This window comes from Ochlerotatus camptorhynchus, unplaced genomic scaffold, assembly GCF_037179485.1.
Source record: "Ochlerotatus camptorhynchus isolate MF236.1 unplaced genomic scaffold, CSIRO-AGI_Acam_v1.1 ptg000221l, whole genome shotgun sequence".
Lineage (NCBI taxonomy): Eukaryota > Metazoa > Arthropoda > Insecta > Diptera > Culicidae > Ochlerotatus > Ochlerotatus camptorhynchus.
Window position 1 is genome coordinate 363,592 of NW_027040711.1, and position 22,469 is coordinate 386,060.

At 37.5% G+C, this 22,469-nt stretch overlaps 1 protein-coding gene across 2 annotated transcripts; it reads right to left on the minus strand.

The window, feature by feature from the left end:
* Positions 1 to 3,478: 3,478 nt before the first annotated feature.
* Naa60 (N-alpha-acetyltransferase 60) lies at positions 3,479 to 20,983 on the minus strand. 2 transcript variants are annotated; one of them, XM_065225099.1, is made up of 5 exons: positions 20,645 to 20,983; positions 19,704 to 19,989; positions 10,410 to 10,630; positions 10,234 to 10,344; positions 3,479 to 7,186 (listed from the first exon to the last, which is right to left on the minus strand). In XM_065225099.1, exons 1-5 carry the CDS (start codon positions 20,698 to 20,700, stop codon positions 7,075 to 7,077), a joined length of 786 nt encoding a protein of 261 aa, XP_065081171.1. In that variant the 5' UTR covers positions 20,701 to 20,983; the 3' UTR covers positions 3,479 to 7,074. The 2 variants fall into 2 exon arrangements, with proteins under 2 accessions (XP_065081171.1, XP_065081172.1); XM_065225100.1 differs by lacking the exon at positions 20,645 to 20,983 and adding an exon at positions 20,077 to 20,611.
* Between the last annotated feature and the right edge of the window lie 1,486 nt (positions 20,984 to 22,469).

Here is a 22,469-nt window from a genome sequence, read left to right on the forward strand (position 1 = left end):
GAAATCCCTCAACCATTGATTTGGTCTTAGCTGATTCATGTCAACTGTGTAGCCAATTGTTTACCCATGCTGACTTCGGTTCTGATCACCTTGCAGTAACTTTTGAAACATCCCAAGAAATAATTTATAATCCCAACAGTTCTATTTTCAATTACCATAGAGCTGATTGGGAGCAATGTCGATCGATAACTTCGATCCAAACATTCCTTTGCAAACCAAAGATGATGTTAATTATGCTCTTGAAACTCTGACTGCTTCTATAGTTGAAGCAAGAGTTGCATCTGTACCAAAATGCGAGGTTAAATTCGATTCAATTATAATAGACGACGATCTCCAGCTCTTGATCCGTCTTTAAAATGTCCGTACCCAAGTAACATTGCAAGCTTTATAGAGGTGTTATAGCATTCTAGAAGTCTAAATAATGGTCTACAGAGCCCTCATAAAACCAAAATTGTTACTTGGGTAGGAGACAATATCAAAGAACACGCGATCCTGCCATGAAAGTTATCTGGCGGGATTTACAAAAAAAAATTAAAGAGTGATCCTGCCCTGAGGATCAAAACTTTTGAAAATAATAATCTAAATTAGAACCAAGTTCTGAATCCTATTGGAAACTCAGAAATTTTTTGAAAAAAAAACCTCAAAGCCTATTCCAGCGCTTAAAGAAGGTGGTAAAATTTTGATCACAAATTCGGAAAAAGCTCAGAAACTTGCTAAGCAATTCGAGAGTTCCCATAATTTCAGTTTGTGTCATACTAGTCCTATTGAGAATCAGGTTGCTCGAGATTATCTGAATACATCTCGGGAAAATATTGTAGTCGACACTGGCCGATCTCGGTTAAGCCTGCGGCTTAAGCACCAGTCCGGTAAAGGAGACCGCAGGCCACGTTGAGTTTGCCCGGATAAGACTGCCCCAGGGCGAGTCCAAGTGAAAATCTTCCTAGAAAGAAGAGATCGAGCCAGGCTTGACTACTACCGAATTTGATCGATTAGAAACCTCTATTGAGAAACGTCCCACGTCAAGTTCTCCTCATCGGTAGTTTCCCTTAAATTCCGCCAGAGGCGCAGCTGCAGCAAAAGAGGTACGCAACATAACAGTAAAATTCCGACCACGCGGAAGACAACAACATAAGTACACGGACCCGAAAACAACGTTAAGATACTTTTTTCCTCTCATTCTAATTTTTGATAGGACTGATCAACAACATTACATCAATTTCAAATCAAACATTTGTTTCACAACGGAAAACGGTAAGTTGAGATTTTATTATTAACTAAAACATGCTTTTACGAAATTTCCATTGCTTGTATTTTTCCTACTCCTCTTTATTCTATTTCTCTATCTAGTCCTATCCTTGTGTGCGTAACTACCTTCTATCTGTGCTGTGCTCTTGTGTTTCTTCCTGACGAATCCCACGACGATGCAGCAAGCGGGGAACGGCAAAGCTTGGCACCCGGGTGTCTAACATTGATGGGTTGGGTGGGCATCCATGTATGACGTTACGTGCACACGTTTGTCTTGCCGACACCCAACCTTACAATTCTTGGACTTCTCCAAATGTTAGCAATTCATGCTCTTCGACCTTATGGTCGGCAAAAAAAGGTCCTCCGTGGCGCCCTCGCCGGACGCCACACTCGACGAAAAAAACTCACCCCAGTTGATTTAGCTGCTGATGATTGCTGCGCTGCTGTTACTGGCGCGGCGACGATGCTACTTCAATCGATGCGCGTTCGACCGTTGGTGTTGAACGGCCAACGATTTCCCCGCTCAGCGATGTAGATACGGATCGCTGTCCACCGGACAAGGTGACGGTTGCCGGGATTATTCGCCCCGGGGATGCAGATGATGACGTTGGAAGCGTAAACGTAGCCGTCGGCTGATGAAAAGAACATTAAGCACAATGCACAGATTTCCTTTAACGAGCACATTACCTGGTCTAGCTTATTTTTCGCACACACAAAGTCTAGCCTAAGACGCACACTACGTTTAGATTTATAACTATAACTAAACAAACGACGAGGAGAAATTAGAATTGAAGTTTAAAAGTACAACCACGTTGCTTTAACTCACTTTACAAAACGAAACAATCACGCGAACAAAATGAAACACTTCCACTGCAATCTGCGGTTCGGACGAAAGTGAAGCGAAACCGTGACCTCAGATTAGGGAAGGTGACCTCGGCCGAACTTAACGGAAGTTCGATTTTCCCGCGAACTTCTTCGAACGAGATCGGTAATGCGAGAGATTATTCTGATCGCTGGTCCTTCGTTCAAAGTCGGGTGTAGCCACACTCTCTCTTTTCCCAACTTTCCCGAAGATTTCACTGGACTCGGCCTTGGGAGAAATTGTACATGTAAAAGTTGTTCCAATTTTGAAGCCAGATAAAAATCCAGATGAAGCTTCTAGCTACCGTCCAATAAGTAAACTTTTTGAAAAGATAATTTTAAATAGAATGATGCTTCACATCAATACGAACTCAATTTTTGCAGATTAGCAGTTTGGATTTCACCATGGGCATTCAACTACTCATCAACTCTTAAGAGTTACCAATTTAATTCGGTCAAACAAATCTGAAGGCTGCTCAACTGGAGTTGCTCTTCTAGACATAGAAAAAGCATTCGACAGTTTTTGGCATGAAGGTTTGATTGCTAAATTGAAAAATTTTAATTTTCCACTCTATATTATGAAATTAGTTCAAAATTATTTAACTGACAGAACTCTGCAGGTAAATTATCAAAATTCCAAATCTAATCGACTACCTGTTAGAGCAGCAGTTCCTCAGGGTAGCATTCTTGGGCCTATAGACTTCTCTGACGTTTATGAATTGCACAAGTATTAGTGCAGAATTTTGGGTGAATTCAAAGGTTTTCTTGCACTAATACTTATAATTTACCCCAAGTTCTGCACTAATACTTGCGCATTTCACAAACGTCAGAGAAGTCTATATTGCATAACATTTTCACTTCGGATCTCCCTGATTTGCCACAGGGTTGCCACAAATCTTTATTCGCTGATGACACAGGCATTTCCGCTAAAGGAAGAAGTCTTCGTGTTATTTGTCATTCAAGTCAAATGTAATAAATATATAAATTATGTGTATCCTCTTATAAACAGGAAATCCAAACATTGCCTGACAAATCAACTTTTAATATTTAAACAAGTTTTTAGACCGGCCATGCTTTACGTTGTGCCAAGATTGCGGAGCAGAGTTAAGTCGTGACCAGAGTGCCTCAGAAAAATCCCACCGACCTCGGCTGGGATTGAACCCAGACCCATTGGGGTGAGAGAGCAGTCCGATTCTCTGAATTATTGTGCAATTTTAACTGACTTTGAATAAATAAGAATCTCAGATGGTCAATTCTCACCATAGGTGGACAAATTCAGGTTTTTCAGAGTTTAGGCGTCACTGACTTACTGATTATGTTGCATTAACACTAATGAATGTGATAAATCACTACCAATTAACTAGCACAACAGTTTTCTCATATCGTTATATATTTGGCATAACCATTAAATTCTCTTCTTAAGAGCACAACTCATGCTCACATCTTTTAATAAATAATCCCTTGATTCAATACATACTAATTAGAGTTATTTGTTTTTTCCAATATCGAGGGAAGGTCTTTCATCTGCGAAATACTCATTTGAATAGGTATGATACAACTTTGTTCAGAGACTATCACGAATAGTCGCTTGCATCTACAATTTCACAACTCTGGCATTGTTACTTCTTATCTTCTTGTTTGTTTTTTTTTTGCGATAACTTAGGAGGAATCCAATTATTTTATATATAGTTATATCAGACTATTTTTGTTTTAGAAAATTAAAGGCCAATTTAATGTGTACCACCGGTATGATAAGTGAATAAGGCAATTGATATGAAACTAAATGCTTCAATTTTTATAGCATGTACATTACAATTCACCAAGAGAATCATAACTGAATATTTAAAAATAAAATTTGGTTTACTCTCGATCATGCAAAGCATCGACTATAAACATCCATGGTAAACGACCTGCAGAAATAAATGATTTTCAGAAATAAACGTCATTATTACTTGCACAAAGGGAATCAAAAATGTCTTTATCATGACAAAATCACATACCACATACGAGCGAAATAATAATGGGTGAGCAGTAAAGGGCCACCCGCATTAGATCCGTTTGTGTTGCGTTGATGTAAACTTGACAGTTAGACAATAGATTTAGCTGTCACTTTGCCGCAACGAATCAGTCCGGATCTAATGCGGGTGTCCCTTAACGGCAAGCATCAAAGATAAAATTGTTAGATAGTTTGTCTGTAACAAACGCGGTTGTTGACATAGCTTGATCGGAACAGGGGAATGACATAACATAAGCATCAGCCACCGCGTGTGTTGCAAACAAGCTTCCACCGTTCCGATCAAGTTATGTTGCAGAGGGAGATTGTCATGACAATGTGTTTTGTCTATATTGTTGCTTGCTCTCAGTGTTTTGATACCCTGCTTGCACAGCAAAAAATAAATGAAAAAGTCGAAACAGGTGCACATTAGGGTGCATTATTTTGAAAAAAAGTATTAGTAATCTAATAGACTGTATGTTTTCATTGATGCATCAGCATGAATACGTTTGATAAGTTTACATTTTTTGCTGTAGGTGGTCAATCATACTGCTGACCAAGGATGGCCAATCATGTTAGGGGCTGTTCATTAACTACGTAGACAGTTTAGGATAGGTTGGCAATTATCCACAACCCATACAAATTTAAAAAAATGTGTATGGACAATTGTCTACACGGGAGGGGGGGGGGCAAGAATCCCAAAACACTGTCTACGTAGTTAATGAACAGCCCCTTAATGCTTTTTTAGTTTTATACGCAAAACACAATCATATACAGCTAAACATATGTTCATGTCGCTCATATGCAACTTTGGGGATTGAGTTTTAAAATCAATTCACTTCTTTTATTACAATCACTCTCAGAAATTATTGTCATGTTCGTTAATTTTTTTACCGAAATCTGACCAGCATAACGTTCGGTAAAAACTTGACCGATATTTTTAAGAGTATTTTGTTCAACATTAATTTCAAAACATAATGGATCTTATGAAAATTATCAAATCTGGTAGTTATAGTATGGATTTCGTTTTACAGTAGCTTTAACTCTCAGAGTACCAAGCCTGCAAACTGCGTCGATGATGTGAGCAAGCTTGCTTCTCGACAACGGGACAATTATGCTGTTAAAATAATTTAATTGTATTGCCTAAATATTACCGAGCTGAACTAACTTGCTTATGAGATAGTAAAAAAATACCGAAGTTGACGTTAATTTCTAAGTGTGATTTTTTTTTTATTTGTTTTCCGTCGATCTTGTTTTCTGTACTGAGCACCAATGCTACCGACGCCAGGGAGGCAGCTCCCACACCTGGACCCTACCTATCAACCCATCAACTCATGGACCGGGGACCAACGGCTTTACTTCCCGGAAGGCGTGATTAGAGATTTTATTCCTCAGATTGAAAATTTTATGCCTGAGATTGAACCCAGGCCTTGGCCCTTTGGGGTGAGAGGCAATTACACTTACCACTACACCACCGGCGCCGCTGACCAGCATGGTTGATTTTCGTAATAGATGTCGCTAGTAAAAAAAAAGTAACGCCGATTTATTTTGTATGCAAAAAACCCCGAAATTATGATTTTCACCAAATTAGAACTTTTTTCGAATACAATATTTGGTACACATAATAGCATTAACTTTTACCGACCTGATGTACCAAAAATGTTCCCTTGCTTCGCTTCTAAAATATAAATTCTTTACAAAACATATGAAATCTTCATACATACATTTTTTGTTTTAATTACTTTTTCCCCATAAAGGTGAAACTGACAGCTGACCAGGCATGGAAAATCATTTGCATTCATTTCATACATTCATTTACATTCATTTTCCTCTAACTTTCTTCATCAACAGCAAAATGATGTATAGAGCTTTTGTAGGTTTTGTTATTAGCTACAAGTTTTGCTCATAACTCAAATCTGTATCTCTTATGCATCACGAACTAGAGCGGGCAGAACTTGTTACTGTTTTTCAGTGAATGTAAAATACATTCACTAAAAAACAGTAGTGGCTCTGTTCGCTCTGCTTCGTCATGCATAAGAGATACGGATTTGACTTATCAACAAAAGTTGTAGCTAATAACAAAACTACAAAAGCTCTATGCATCATTTTGCGGAATGCTGTTGAAGAAAAAAGTTAGAGGCAAATGAATGTAAATGAATGTATGAAATGAATGCAAATGATTTTCCATGCCTGCAGCTGACGGTAATCCATTACAAGGGCGACTTATTCTTTCCCCAGTGGTTCTGAAAACAAATCTCTGATTACGTCTTCCTTAGGACAGAGGAAAAGCCGTTGGTCTTTTCTCATATGTTGATAGATTATAGATAGAGTTGCTTTCCTAACGTAGCGTCGGGTATTGGCAAAAATAAACTTACAAAAAAAAATCATCTGGCGTTCATAGTTTTTCTGGATACATCAGATTCACATAAGGGGCTGTTTATAAACTATGTAGACAGTTTAGAGAGGGGCAGGGGGTTGAAAATTATCCACGGCCCATACAAATTTTAAAACTTTTGTATGGACAATTGTCTACGCAGGGGGAGGGGGGTCAAGAATTCCAAAAAACTGTCTACGTAGTTTATGAACGGCCCCTTAGCGGGTCTATTACTATGCGTGTCTATAGCTTCAACTTGTATTATATTATTCAACTATCGGTTGGATTGTCATTTAAAATAAAATGAGGATATGTCGCATCAAATATACATATATCGTACCTAAAACTCTACTTACAAAACGGAAATATAAATAAATAATTATTGGTCAACAATTGCATTTGCTAGAATCTAAATATGTGATAATTTAAAACCGATGCGCCTACAGTTTGCGCAACATGTCATTTTTTCGCCTATCGTGAATTCAAGATTTGTGCTCTGCCGAACCTAAATATTTGACTAAAACGAATAACCGGGGCTGGAGGAGAACGATTGGAGAAGACCTGCTTTGCCACTCTAGTTGTCCTGCGTGAATGTGAACCTCTATATGGTACGATAACAAACCCAACGAAATGCAGTCCGGATGCGTCCGCTAAGCCAGGAGCAAAGTCCTCCAGCAGTTACCACCAACGAGCACCAATACTTCAGATGATCAGTATAGCCGTTGGTTAAGGGTATTTTTGTTTACTCTCTTTAAAAGCAATAAATAACAGGGCACACCAAAAGCGAACACGACACAGTGAATGCTGTTAATGATTTGTTAGCAATGAGAAAACATGCACATAACACTAAATACCTCAACATTTGGGTTTGGATGTATGTCAAACAGTAAAGCTGCCATTTATATAGATAACTACAATGTCTAAGCCTAAAAATTTTCATAATTCCTGTATTTTCAACATCTCTCAATACAAAGCTGATTTTATGTATGCGGGTAAAATGAACATGTAATGGGAGAAAATGAACATAAAAAGGGGGTAATTTGAACCAGTGCTGGAGGTAAAATGTACACATTATGAACTGTTCATTTTATCGCCAAAGCATAAAGTGATTTCAAGCGCTTATTTAAAATACTTACAATCTTTGATAAACCGCCAGTAATAGGTCAAATTAATGAAACCAATGGGCAGGCTTTATTGAATTTTAATATTTTACATGGAAAAAGCTTATGCATTACGAGCGGAAATTAGCATCACAGTCAGAATCAAGCGTGTGCATTTGTTTTTATTTACATTTCATAACATTAAAAGTCGAAATAGATAAATCTGGATATGTGGCATCACTGGCCACGTGGGCTGGTATTCCCAACATTAATGTTCAGCATCAGGCATTGTCCATACGAACAATTTTACCAATGAAAACACCCTATCTGGATGAACTCTCAAGTTAGAGCAAGTAATTAGTCAAATGTTATACTAGCGCTGCGATATCTAAACTTTATTGTTCCATTCGTCTTGTTCATCTGAAGGCCTATGCTAAAATGTTACACTAGCGCCGCGTGGTAGTGAATTCGCAACTCTTGTGCATCTGACAGCATACTTCTTGAATAAAAGCATCCTTCTTGAATTAAAACAGAACAACTTCCCTCATGATCGAAATGACGTGAGACAAAGTTGTAGAAAAAAAAATAAAATCTTTCTGGGAAAAATAAACATGGAACTTTTTTTAAAGTAATTTTGAGTAATTCCAAAAAGTGTCACAAACTCAAATATCTCGAAGAAATTATACTCAAACTCTATATATTTTTTTTAGATCGTAGAACAAGAACTTTTGACAAATTTTTGAACTTTATGCTAATACGCTTTTTTATGTAATTTAAATTTAAGTAACAGCAAACGCACCGAGAAATGTTAATCCAAACGAGTTATGAACATAAGAAAAAATCGATGAAGAGAATCGATCATTGCCCTTATGAATGCTATTTTATGAGTAAAGTTCAAAAATATAGGAAAAGGCAAAATTTCAAGAACAGTCGCTCAGCAAGCCGAAACTTTGTTGACTTTTTTCCATGAGGTCTGATTGAATGAAACATAGTTTTACCACAGACAAACAGACATAACACATTGAATATTTCTCACTGTAAAACATCGTCCCAGTATGCTGAATAGATTGCGGTACTCTAACGTAACTATCAACTGTATACTTTCATCTCCTCATCTATCCCATATAAATTACCACTTTAGTCTGTTATTTGAAATAAGCATCTTCAACTATGTAAATCATTAACTTCACGCAAAAGTAATACAAACATAAATAGTTAAAGAAAAATTGATATAAACTCTTGATAAGTTTGTAAAGGAAATTTATCACTCATTCCAAATTTGTAATAACCGGATTGTCTTGATTTTTGTGATGACTCACGAATCGATTGAACATGTTTAAGTGTAGCCAAATTTGAAACAATTGTTTTCGGTTACCAAATTTGCGGGTTTCGCAGCCGCATGTCTATACTTGAGACGAGAGGAGACCCTTTTTAGTATATACCTAAACTGTCTAGTCTATAAATAGACTGTATGAACGGAAGAAAAATGAAAATGTCAGAATAAAAGAGAAAAAAAACTGGTTGCTTTGATGGCGCACAGAATGTGTATTTCAGTGCGGCGCAGGACACTATATATAGCTTCGATGGATTCGTGAATGCACAAAGCGCAAACGTGAATGAATTCAATTCGCTCTGTAAAAAAGGAGTCCATAAAAACTAAGAATTGTTCAAGACTAAATCTGACTAATTTCCCTGCATAAAGCTATCGAAATAAACACTGTCTATTGGTAGAATGTGTCAACAGTAGATTCCAAATTCTCATTTTCATCAAAGATTCACATGGGACTATTGTGCATTTATAAGTAATTAGATTCATATGAATTTTAAAAAGAGAGTCTAAAATCCCTCTGAAACTGTACGTAGTTTATGAACATCTCTGAACTGGTAATTGATATAATTGATATTAGAAAATAAGGATTAATTTGACAGCACTTTATTAAAAAAGATGTATCTAGCGTTCAAAATCATTAGCGCCTAACTACGATGATCGATAATCTTTGAATAACTATAGTTAAGTGAGCAAAGCAACAGTAAACTGAGTAAACGCACCGCGAAATGTTAATCTAGCCGAGTAACTAACAAAAGAGTAAGAAGATTGATCACTGCAGTCAGGCCCTTATGATTCCGAATGTTTTATATAATAACTTCTATGATAATAGGTCTGAAATTAAATACTTATCTAGAGCAAATAAGTTGTATAATGTGGTATTTTCCAGACTGTTAAAGTATGTTCGATAAAATAAAAGGTGAAAATGAATAAAACAATAACTCAGCGAATCTTAAGCATAATTATTATTATCTATTTTCAATTCCATAAAACCAAAAAACAAACGTGCGAGCATACAATAATATCTCGTAAAACATAACATTAATTCTTGCACTTTTATCACTTACTAGTAACTATTGGAAGCAATACAACTCACTTCATATGTTAAAATAAAAACAAACGCATGCGATTATAATTAAAATAGTGACAAACAGAGTACCGCAAAGCTTGATTAGAAAATGGAAACGTTTAACAATGATACGATACCGTAAAGTGCATGACGGCGCGATTAAAATGTTAATGTGTAAGCATGCTCAACTACCAATTAAAGCCAAAACACTTGCAACCAGTAAATACTTGAAGATAGGTATGTTCCAAATTTTGAAAAGGATATTATAACGTCCACGGCGAGTGACCTCCGTTAAGGTACGATACGTACGTAAAGCCATCTTTACACTTCCCCCGAATCGAGTAATAGTAAGGCAGGAACGAGTGAAGAACGAACCTATTACGAAAGCATTTTCCTAGAAACTGGGTTGAAATTGTTTATAAATTAATAGACCAACTTACCCTCGTCGTTCGTAGAAAAGTATGGCGGTTTGATTTGTGGTTAGCACGTGCAGGAATATGGCTTTCACTTTGTGGCGCTCGGCCGTCGTTAGGTGGTTGATGAGGGAATCTAGCAACAGAGATCCGATACCGTTTTGACGGTACTTGCGATGAACGCCCAACGACAGGATATATCCTATATCAGCGTCACGACCCATTGATTCCGACAGGATTCCTCGATCCTAAAACGAAATATACGAGAATAGGAATTAATAGAGATTTAATATCGAATTCAACAAAGTGCATCTTTATCACGTTCAATCTTCCCTGTGCATCATTTTCCTTCAAACCTCATTGTCTTATGGAGAAGCATGGTTTGTGAAAACAAATGAAGAGGCCCCCTTCAACTTTGTTGTTTATTTGTTTTTACTTCTTCTTCATCATCATCTTCTCATTATCATTATGATTCCTTGAGAAATGTATACGCTAGGCGTAATTAGGGCATTTTTCTTGATGAGGCCTGGATGTCCTATCTATCTTCTATATATAAAAAAAAAAAAATTCTGTCTGTCTGTCTGTCTGTCTGGCTCTTATAGACTCGGAAACTACTGAACCGATCAGCGTGAAAATTTGTATGCAGGGTTTTTTGCGGCAGGGAATGGTTCTTATGATGGTTCGATACCCCTCCCCTCTCTTTAAGGGGGGCTCCCATACAAATGAAACAGAAATTTCTGCATAACTCGAGAACTAATCAAGCAAATAGAACCAAATTTGGCATGTGGAGGTCATAGGGGGTAGCCCCTTAGATAAGATGGGGGCAATGTACAATATAGCATGCTTTTTTATAATTGGCGCATAAATTCAAGCTAATATGGAATCCCGAGCAAGGCCGGGCACACTCAGCTAGTATTAAAAAAATACAGTGCTTTCGCGTTTTTGGCAACACGACTTCATCAGTTATTATTCCCCCAGTGTTGCTTTCTGGATAATTTCTTTTAGTCTAGTATTCTACTAGTCTAGTAAACTAGTAGTCGCTATAACTCAATGGAAACGCAAGGTAGTCTAGTTACATTGGAGTACTAAGCGACAACCCAAAACTTGATAACTTCAAAAAAATATTAGTCAAAAACGAAAAAAAAAACACATCGGTTGTTTGATACATTGTGTAAAAAGCCTAAATTTTCAAGGGAAAATATAAAAACATATTGCGCCCTCTGTCTACAAACCATTTTTTCTCTTAATTTGTTTTTCGTCGATCTTGTTTTCCGTACTGAGTACCAATGCTACCGACGCCAGGGAGGCAGCTTCCACACCTGGACCCTACCTATCGACCCATCAACTCATAGACCGGGGACCAACGGCTTTACTTTACTTCAAAAAATCCTGGCGGCGCCGACTAGGATGGAATCCAGGCCTTTCACCACTACACCACCGGCGCCGCTGTCTACAAACCATGAAAACCATAAAAAAAACAAATACAATCAATGTTTTCAATGCAAAAGTCCAATTTTTTAACATAATAATATTTTTCCTAAAAAGTATTTTTAATTACCTTTTATTTGATATTTTGATCTTTGAAATAAAAAATAATGAATTTTGAAAAAAAAAACGTTTTTTTTTTGACGACCTTAACACGTAAATGCTGAACTTAACGACAAAAAAAAATACGGGTCTAATGTTTTGCGATAAGGAACAAAACTAAAAATTCTTATGAAATTCTGATAACCACTATATCGTTTTGCTATGGAATGGCTGTATTAGAGCAAGGTTTAAGCACAGACAAACAGACATAACACTCGCAAGTTGGTCATCGATCAAACATTTAATCGAAGACAACAAATCAAGAAGACTGGCAACTCTTCCATTTTCTCATACAAACGCTATGAGGCAGGTACAATCGCGTCATCTGCCGCTCAAAGGTAAATGCTTCGAACGAATTTGATAGCAAAGATAACATCCTGAGAAGAAGGGTTTGTGTATTTGCTCATTTTTCTATGCGTTGCTTCCACCTTCACTCAAGTGCAGCGCTACTGTATCTGTCGCTTGGATTCTGACAAAGTTGCCAGTCTTCTTAATTTGTTGTCTTCGATTTAACCGTAAATTTAAAAGTATCGTAGTTGGTAGTACTGCCACCTGTGGCGTGCATAGCTAATTCCCTTGCGTTTGACGTTTACATAGGGATCAGAATAACCAGAGGTTTTACCACCAACAAACCGACATGACACTTAATTCTGACTTATGCCCGTAAACAGCCGATTCAAATGTGCAGTGGTCCGAACCGTCAAAACTATAGGATTTTTTTTTATCTAGATTAAAATAATTTGCACAGAATAGATCAGACACGAACCAATTTATAACTTTTGCATGCCGGTTCATGGCTTAGTTAAATATTATTGTTTTAGCTATGTTCATTCGTGTAGGTTTGTCGGTGGGTTTACTCCACACACGTTGATCTCTGTACACGTTCTCCCTGGACGTAATCTCTTCGGAGAAATTAGAGGAAATATTCGAAAACTCCTGAACCACATGGAAGGTAAAATTCTCATCAGAGGTGACTTCAACAGTTACCATCGAAGATGGGATCCCAGCTCGAACAACTGCTTAAAAGGAAACCTGCTCAACAGCATCTTGGAACCTTCCAAATTCATTCATCTGAACGACAGCACACCCACATGTATGTCCACGATCAATAGGAACAGGAACTTTTCTGATAGCCATAGGATTACTAGAAGTTCAAATTAAAAATGAACCACGGTAATATGCACGAAGTGTCGTTTATATTAACGGCGGTCCACGGTATACAATCTGCAATAAACTTGTAAACTGATTGATTCAACATCAGCTTTAAAAAAAAACATAGGATATAGGATGCAACCAGAGGTTATAAGAAGAAAAAAACGAGCAGAGATGAAAAGAAGGAAAATAATGATACTCGTAATACTAAGTAGCATAAACCATAAAAAACATTGTTATTCGACAGAACTATGCTTGTTTGTAAGAAATATAATGTTCTTATATTTTCTTAAAATATCTGTGTACATTGTTTTCCATATTTGTGTCGACCTTTCTTCCATCTTTGGACCATTCGACCTTTTGTCTCCCTTCTAATTATGCGACCGTTTGTCCATTCAATCTTTTGACGTAGGATTACGTCTTTCGGCAACATATTGGGGGTGCAATTTCAAAAAACCAAAATCGACCGCATTACGAAAAGTGGTCAGGTTTTGACCACATATAAATCTGCCAATAGCGAATGGATTTTAATTCTAAACAAGCCAATCGATTAGAAATTTTGCTACGAATCTGCTGAATTGAACACTTTATTAATTTTCAATAGGTCACTACTGAACATTACACAAATGTCTAACTGTTGCAATAGTGATCAAAATTATCACCAATTGCCTGCAAACAGCGCATTCCCTAACACAGATTTTAAAATCGAATTCGATCCTGTCTTCCTGAACGGTGCTTATTCGATCACCGTGTGTGGTGGTGGCAGTGCTTTCGGCGCGTAGCGTTGAACATTGTACACAACGAAAGACTGCCCGCAAGCTGTGGCTGCAGCACACATGAGTCCATTCACCGAAGAAGGAGGAAGAAGCCTCACCGCTACTGATCGGGATCCATTTTCGTGAGTCGCAGTGGGTCATCTATGTCAAGCGCGTCTCCCTCGTTCCAAACAACGTACAGCTCGCCAGCCTCATCCGTGTTGAACATCCGAATAGCTCAGCATAACTCAACCATCCCGACAAAACGGTCCTTTTCAGGACCACTATACATTTCATAAAGAGTATTAGTTGTACATTTCTCAAGGTCATCAATCGGATGTCAGTTCCCATATGTTAAAATCTAACATATCATATATTTTTAAGGCAACATTGGCAGTGCAATTTCAGAATCCAAAGTCGGTCGCGGCATGAAAGTGGTCTGATTTTGATCCAGAGATGATCGATTTTAATTCTGAATACGCAAATCGATAGGAAATTATTCTACGAATCTGAGGATTTATCATTTTTCAAAATGTCACAATTGAAAATTCCACGAATGTGCAAGTATTGCTATGATCGTATCGTAAAATGGTCACCAATTGCATGCGAAAAGCAATTTCCCAAACACAGAATTCAAAAATGAATTGCATTCGGTCTCAACGAACGCTGTTCATTCAATCACCGCCCAATGACCGAAAACCACATGACCATGTCGAATAACCAGAAACACTTTGTAAAGTTTTCTTCAGAACGCTAAAAAAAGCAAAACAATCTCAAGAAATTACTCCAATCAATTTTCGCCTTTTTTTATTACCTATTGAATAAATCAACGTCAACAAAACGCACAGAACGTTTTGTGCAAGAAAATGCTTAATTTTGACATCAGAAAACGAGGCCTTTCCGTGATGGGAAAAGTTGTTTCCCTAACACAGTCGCCGAATATTGATTCCAAGCACATGCTTGACCGCAATCCCAGACCGCACCTAACTTTATGCGTTTTGTTGCAAATTTTAAGCCCCTGCTATTAAGAGAACTATGCAAAAAAATCTTGTCGAATTCTGTTCATCTTCTTCTTTTTCGCATTTCAAGCTTAATGCATATCGCATATCGAATATTAGTTTATTATTATTAATTGAGAGCATTCGATGCCTGTTCCATTTTTGCATTAGTATAATTGTGTGGCAAGTACAATTATACGCTATGCCCAGGGAAGTCGAGAAATTTTTCAACCCGAAAAATTCCTAGACCGGACCGGGAATCGAACCCAGCCACCTCCAGCATGGTCTTGTTTTGTAGCTGCGCCGTTACCGACTGAGCTAAAAAGAGGCTTAAAATTTTCATCAAAAAGCATAAACGTAGGTACCGCCCTGTACCTAATACATATTTCATTTCCGCACCGTTACCATCTCCAAGAACATCAAGGACAAATTTCCACAGCATTGCTCTAAACTGGCTTCCAAGCTTATAACCCATCGGTCATTTTCAGGACCACAAATGACTGATAAAATAGTTAACTAAAGAGTAAGAGCTTGTATCCAAGACATATCGTCCAGGATTGGCTTGTACTACATTGACATCGACAGAGCACCTCACAAACAGAACTCTCAAATTGCTTCCGAATTTCAACCTATCAAACTTTTTCACTGATAACGAGTAAAGAAATCAATTTAATATATACTACACGCAGAGAAATGATTTTTAAATTCAAATGGATATATTTTTGGCTCAGGGTCTAACATATTTTTGGTATTGATTCTAAAATATAATTCGGTTAATTCAAAGAAAAATATGTGTGAATCAACAAACTGCTTGTAGAGTCAATAATCTGTTTGTTGATTCTAAAAACCATTTTGTTGATTCAAAAATATGTTTTGTTGAAATAGTGATTGTTGGAAATTGCCAACAGATTACCGGACGGGATGATTTCCGAAATAATAATAAAACAGAGCGACGACCGATAGTTAGGATTTATGTTTGAGTTGCGCAGTATTATTTTCCTGCAACGGGATACATGCAAGTTTTAGATTATATCCTGGTACATAATGTTATCATCATACTCAAAGTTAGCATGCTATCACCTAATTTATTAACTTACGTTTAGTCCGTTCTATTGTGTGCGATCTGTGATCAGAAATCGTATCCGGTGTTCAAAGGTGTTCTATCGGTACGAGTAGGCCGTACTATTATATGATTTAACCTTGTACTAGCTGCCCGTATAAATTATTATAAATTATTTAGGTGTAAGTAGGTTTTAAAACAAATTATCATTAAATTCAAATTTTACCTTTTAGCATCCGATAAAGATTACACAATTTCAGGTTATAGGTAATTATGTAGAAAAACATCTTTTGAGATTCACTATCAAAATGATCCAATTATAGTTCAATGTACTAATTTTAAATACTACCTTATACCTACATAAGACTGCCACAAATAGGATTTCACCTAGCGTTGAATATAATAAGTTTAAATATAAAATTAATCAGTAGATTTTACTGTATGGAACTTTCACTTTCTATGGGTATCTTTCCTTTATGTGGTTATTCTCACTCACTACTACTGTGATACGACGAACTGTCAAGGCCGGTGCGTATTGCGTATTACGCGATGGTCAAACCCAAGCTACAGTAGAGGCGCGCTGGCTTGAACGCGCCAACAGTGATACAATATGTTTGAATCAATAACAAAATACATTAGGCCCTGAAACAAAAATCCATTTTTCTACGTGTATACTTTTGCTGAGACATCAAAACTACCTTTCGTAATCCTACGTCAAATCTACGGTCGTGTCTTGAATATAACCTTTTACTTTTTTCACCATTCGACGTTTAGTCTATTCGTCTTTTGTTTCTCTTTGGGTCATTCGACCTTTTGACTAAAGGTTTAATTAAAAGTCTGGCGGAGACAATTAGGGGAGCCAATTTGACCTGTAATTTGAGGAAGCCAATCGAGCATGACTGTTTCTTTATAGATGTATGTAGTGGAAGTATTGTAATCGTGGCGATAATTAAATCGAACAAAAATTAAATCATTTTAGGTTTTAATTCATCAATGTGGTCATGAATACAATATTTTTGCATTTCTCGCGAGGCATATTGGTGAAGCTAATGATGAAACGACAACATACTTTTTAAATGTTTTTTTTTACGTATAAAACTGTAAGCAATTGCAATTGCAAGCTAAATTCTCAAACAAAACTTTTATTATTATTTTTTTCGTTGAGTGATAAAAACTCAAGAACTACTCAATAAACTTATTATTTTAAACATTGAACAAATCCCATTATGAATACAAGCTCTATACAATTTTAAGAAGTTCAATGTTTTAAATTCTATAACCAGTGTGAAAATATGACTTATTTACTTTTTTTAAGCGCAGAAGTCTAAAGACTAATAAGGTGCAAAATCTGCAATATTTGTTGGTTTTTTTCTTTCTTGTAAAATAATTCTTCTAATACAAAACTTCGTTTTCCCTCATGCCTTGTTCAGACTACAGAGTTATAACATGTTATAGCACTATCTTGATGGTGGTTTGCAATTATTTGACAACCGTTATAACATGTGATAACTCTGTAGTCTGAATAATAGGGTTTTTTCCCGATTTGTCAGCCTAAAATTTGAGAGGGGTTGACAAAATCGGGAAAGCATTGTAATAATCTCCACTCGACCGGCATCATTCGAGGCGGAGGTAGTGGAAGGTATCTAGCAAATAATTAAATCAATATGTCATTTTATTGAGGGCAAGTGTTATTCAATAACATAGGTTGGTTGCCTGTAAATTAATGATTACCAACCAATCCGCGATATATTCCAGGTAAAGTTGACCGACAATACAAAACCATCCATGGACCTTATTGACTACCATAACCATTACCATTGAAGTTCTCAAACCATAAGTAAATACGTTCTAATATAGTTCTCTTTCCGAAAATGTATGGAGAAAACAACTATTTTGAATGGTAATGGTTCTTAACAACCCATTATTTCTAACCATAATACAAAAAATAAAATTTTATCACACAAACGTTCATGTAAAGTTCCATAACCATTTCAGTTAAAGTTTAGCAGGGATTACAAATATGTTTCGCGTTTATGTGGGTACCTAACTGCAGGGCTGTCTATCATCAACGTAGAGAGAGCAAAGTCAGTGATGAAAAATATTGTATTACTAAAGAGCCTAAATTTATAAAGAGGCGACATGTCAAAATTGGAACAATCGATTGTCTGTCGAAGTCATATGAAAAGTCATTCCAATCGAGCAGAAGACCTGTCAAATGGATAAGATGTCGTCTCTTTATAAATTCAGGCTCTTTATGTATTACTATCTTCGTCGCACTCCACGCAGCGCATGACAAATTCCGTATAAAGACAGACGACAGTCCTCTTTCCTTTACGACGTGAAAAAAAAACTAGCTCAGTTCGTTCTCTCTCTCTCTCTCTCTCTCTCTCTCTCTCTCTCTCTCTCTCTCTCTCTCTCTCTCTTTTTCTCTTTCTCTCTTTCAGATCTGTCTGCACGTTTTAGTCAGCCGTTCCGTATTGTTTGACAAAAAAAGATGATTGTTGGAAACAACACAAAAAACTTAAAATGGGTACAAAACGGACTCGAATCAGCAACGTTGAGATCAACAGACTTGTGTCTTAACCATTGTTCATGCATGATAGAAAAAAGAGGAGTGAAGGTAAAAGATGCGATACGATTTGTTCAAAGGGATTTTTGTCGGTTTATCTTCGTCAATGACGAAGGATGCATGGAAATGATGGTTTTTTTTTCCTTTGGTTTGTTTTTTCCGTCGATCTTGTTTTCCGTGCTGAGCACCAATGCTACCGACGTGCCAGGAAGGCAGCTCCCACACCTGGACCCTACCTATCGACCCATCAACTCATGAACGGGGGACCAACGGCTTTACTTCCCATCCGAAGGAAGGCGTGATCAGAGATGTTATGCCTTAGAACATCCTGGCGGCGCCGACTGGGATTGAACCCAGGCCTGCTGGGGTGAGAGGTAATCACGCTTATACCACTACACCACCGGCGCCGTTGTAATGATGGTTTTTGTACCGCGGCAATTTATTTTTGGTTTTCGTCAAACGTCACTGACCAAACTGACCGTTGCCAACTCTGCCTAACTGTATTAAAAAAGAGGGAATCGGAAAATCCCAATCCTTAATCCACACCACGTATGAAAAAAATACTTGGAACTGTAACGCTATCAGTTTGACATATCTTTACTGGGATTAAAACCAGGCTTGCAGTTGCTCATTACAGCTAAAATGCTATTTTTCGGTATTATGAAACAATGGGATACTATAATGGTATTTTTTATTCGTAAGATGCAAGAAGAGTTGGTAAAGTTTGTACATGACATATAAAATTTGTCAATTTTGCTTTCAGAAGGTCACAACTAGCGATTTTATGATCGCTGATTGCTCACTCATCGTTACAGCTAATCGCTAGTTGTTACCTTCTGAAATCAAAATTGACAAATTTTATGGGTCATATACAAACTTAACCACCTCTTCTTGCATCTTACAAAAAAATTATCATTATTGTATCCCATAGTTTCATAATACCGAAAAATAGCATTTTAGCTGTAATGAGCAATTGTAAGCCTGATTAAAACCGTTCATGTTAGCAGAACTTTTCGGTAAAAATATCGTTTGCTGATAATCGGTTTACTGATCTTGATTCAGCAATCCATTTCAAAGAAATTGAAATCTCCTTGTTTTGTTAAACGATTCATCAGTCGAATATCGGCCTTTCCCACAAAAACACTTTTCACTATCAAAGTGAGCACTTCTAAAAAACATGATTAAATAAAAAAAAAATACCTCCTTGTTTAGCTTGGTGTATGGTTTGATTTCAGCTACAATGAGTCCGATGATCGTGAAATTATAAACTGCCGCCAATGCGAAGAATCGCGTACTGGATGTGATATCCTCGTACCACGATAACGGATAATCGATCGGGAACCAGTCCTGGCATAGCGTTCGCACTTCCTCCAAATCATCCGGGCAGAGGAAGCGCAACTGAACATCATTCACCGAACACAGAGGAACTGATTTAGCCTTCAATTGATCGTCGGTTTTTGTTGAACCAAGGTGATTGTGATGGTACCTAGTAAATAGAAAACGGCGATAATAAAATGGTAAATGATAAAAGGTTGTGTGACTTTTGATATTTTTAAATATTAAATCCACTCACAGCCGCATATTGATTACGGAATGACACATCAATTATGGACAAACAGGCGTGTTATAGAGCTTTTTAAACTGCAAACAACTACGGTGTACTATTTCCATTCCAGACGAAAACAAGAATGCTAAACACTACGCTCCGACATTGCTGCGCGCAAATGCACCCGTACATACCACAAAATAAAAGTCAACTAGGTAGCGAACTCGGAGAACGAGCAAATTGAACTGTTCAAACCGAACACAGTGGTCGTCTTAAATTTGTTTGACTCATTTCGACGAGCGTTAAACTTCATGTTAAATCGTTTAATTTTGCTCCTGGTGCTGCATCTATGCTCACTGTGCTCTGAAAAACTGGACTAACTGATTGACCTGAACTTGTTCCCAAGCGATTGAATCAATTGACTTTTTTTTATTATATACATACGAAGAAACTTCCCTTACTCGGTAGCAAGTGAGTTGACGACAAACTATATCATGAAGATTAGATTAATTCATTCACGCGCGTACATTTACCCGAATGCGTTTGTCTGTATGTAAGCTTAAAAGTGCTGTTCAATTCACTCTCTTGCTCTTACCAACTGAATGATTGTGCCATTGGTGACGGTGTCCAATGCAAGCAAGTGATACACATCAACAAAACCTTCCTCCCACCAGTAGAATAACACCTTGTGGTTCAGGTACTCTTCTGCACTTCCAAATGCAATTGTTGCTATTTTTGGAAATGCAATTTTTGTTGCACTACTTCTTTGTTTTGATTCGACGGAGACGCTGCGTTTTATGCATTCTAGTTCTCTTTTAATCGACAATCATATGAACAATAGCATATCAGCTCAATGATATTCATTGGATGATAAATCAATTAACATATTCATTAAAGAAGATGCACTAAATAAAACTTATTTCGATTTTGTTCCTAAAATTCTGTTCTGGAAATGGATTTGCAAAAAACTCCAATCACTGAATAAAAACTTTGACAAGTGACGCGTTTGTTTGTTTTAGAACATGACAGTGCTAACATTTGAAAACGGCACAAAAGCCATTTGTAAACAAATGGTTTGTGGGCCCTTTACTCACTACTTGAAGTACACCCACGCGACACAACAGCAACATCGGGTAGGGGAAATTTTCCCCTTCCTGACGATGCTGTTGGTTTGCGTGGGCGTTCTTCGGGTAGCGAGTAAAGGGCCCACAAACCATTTGTTTACAAATGGCTTTTGCGCCGTTTTCAAATGTTAGCACTGATGTACTAAATTCTAAGATTTTCTGATGAGAACACGGTAACTCGCAACAATTCAAAATTGAGTCGAACATGCTCATTTCTGCGGGAAGTATGGCTACTCAAAAGTGAGTAGGTGCACTTTTACTCACTTTTGAGGAAACTACGTTTTCGCGCAGAGTGAGTTAAAACCACTCTGTGACATTTTCGAGAAGTTTGTTTTTTATATGTATTCATTAAAATGAAATTACCTGCTCCAGATTCATTTAAGAGTGGAGCTGAATATGACAGAAAACCAGGCCAGTGACAAGGCCTATATCAACAGCAGCGTTTGACAGTAGGCAGCATGTCCCGGGCTCAAATAATTTATTTTGGTGTGCTGGGCCCGCTGTCACCGTATAACATGTTGCCTACGCGCCTGCCACTGGGCTGCAGAAAACCGTCTCCGCATGCAATTCCTACACTAATACAATTACACATTTTGATTGACTAATTTTCATGTGAAATTCCACATGATTTTCATGTGACCACGCATAAACAGAATCCACCCAGAAGCACACATGAAATTTATGAGTCAAATGAATAGTATGTGTGGTTACACATGGCTTTAATATGTACACATATTAAGTATATGTCCGATACATAGATATCATTTGTTGTTCACATTACAAAAATCCATATGTGGGACACATAAAAACAATCTTTGAAATTTTATCAGTGTACTCACCTTGATACAAACTCATGGTGATAAGCTCCATCTCGGATTAACTTTTAATACCGTCCCTGTTTGGATGATATACAAAATGTTTGCTTAGAGTCGTGTTGATCAACTCTAACGTCATCATCAAAGTAGTCGAACATTCTTGATCGGGATTTAATCCGAGGATAATACCGGGGGCACATTGCGCATCTCGAAACGACAGACATGTTGTACGAACGCTTGTATGAAAAAGTTTTTCGTTTCGAGATGCGCAATGCCACCCCCGGTTGGAGCTTACCACCATTCGAAAATAATACCAAACTCGTTTTGATTTTCTACCGAACCTCTTCGGCTACCAATGAGAAACGGAGCGGTGCCGGTGGTTAAGTGGTAAGCGTGATTACCTCTCACCCCAGCAAGCCTGGGTTCAATCCCAGTAAGCGCCACCGGGATGTTCTGAGGCATAGCATCTCTGATCACGCCG

Excerpts from the sequence above, each read along its gene's own strand:
- Naa60 (XM_065225099.1), bottom strand. The coding sequence starts at position 20,700 with ATGTGTATCACTTGCTTGCATTGGACACCGTCACCAATGGCACAATCA. Across the intron at positions 10,345-10,409 it reads CTTTTCTACGAACGACGAGG|GTTCGTTCTTCACTCGTTCC; the intron begins GTAAGTTGGTCT and ends CTTTCGTAATAG. Across the intron at positions 7,187-10,233 it reads CACTCGCCGTGGACGTTATA|TGATCATCTGAAGTATTGGT; the intron begins ATATCCTTTTCA and ends CAACGGCTATAC.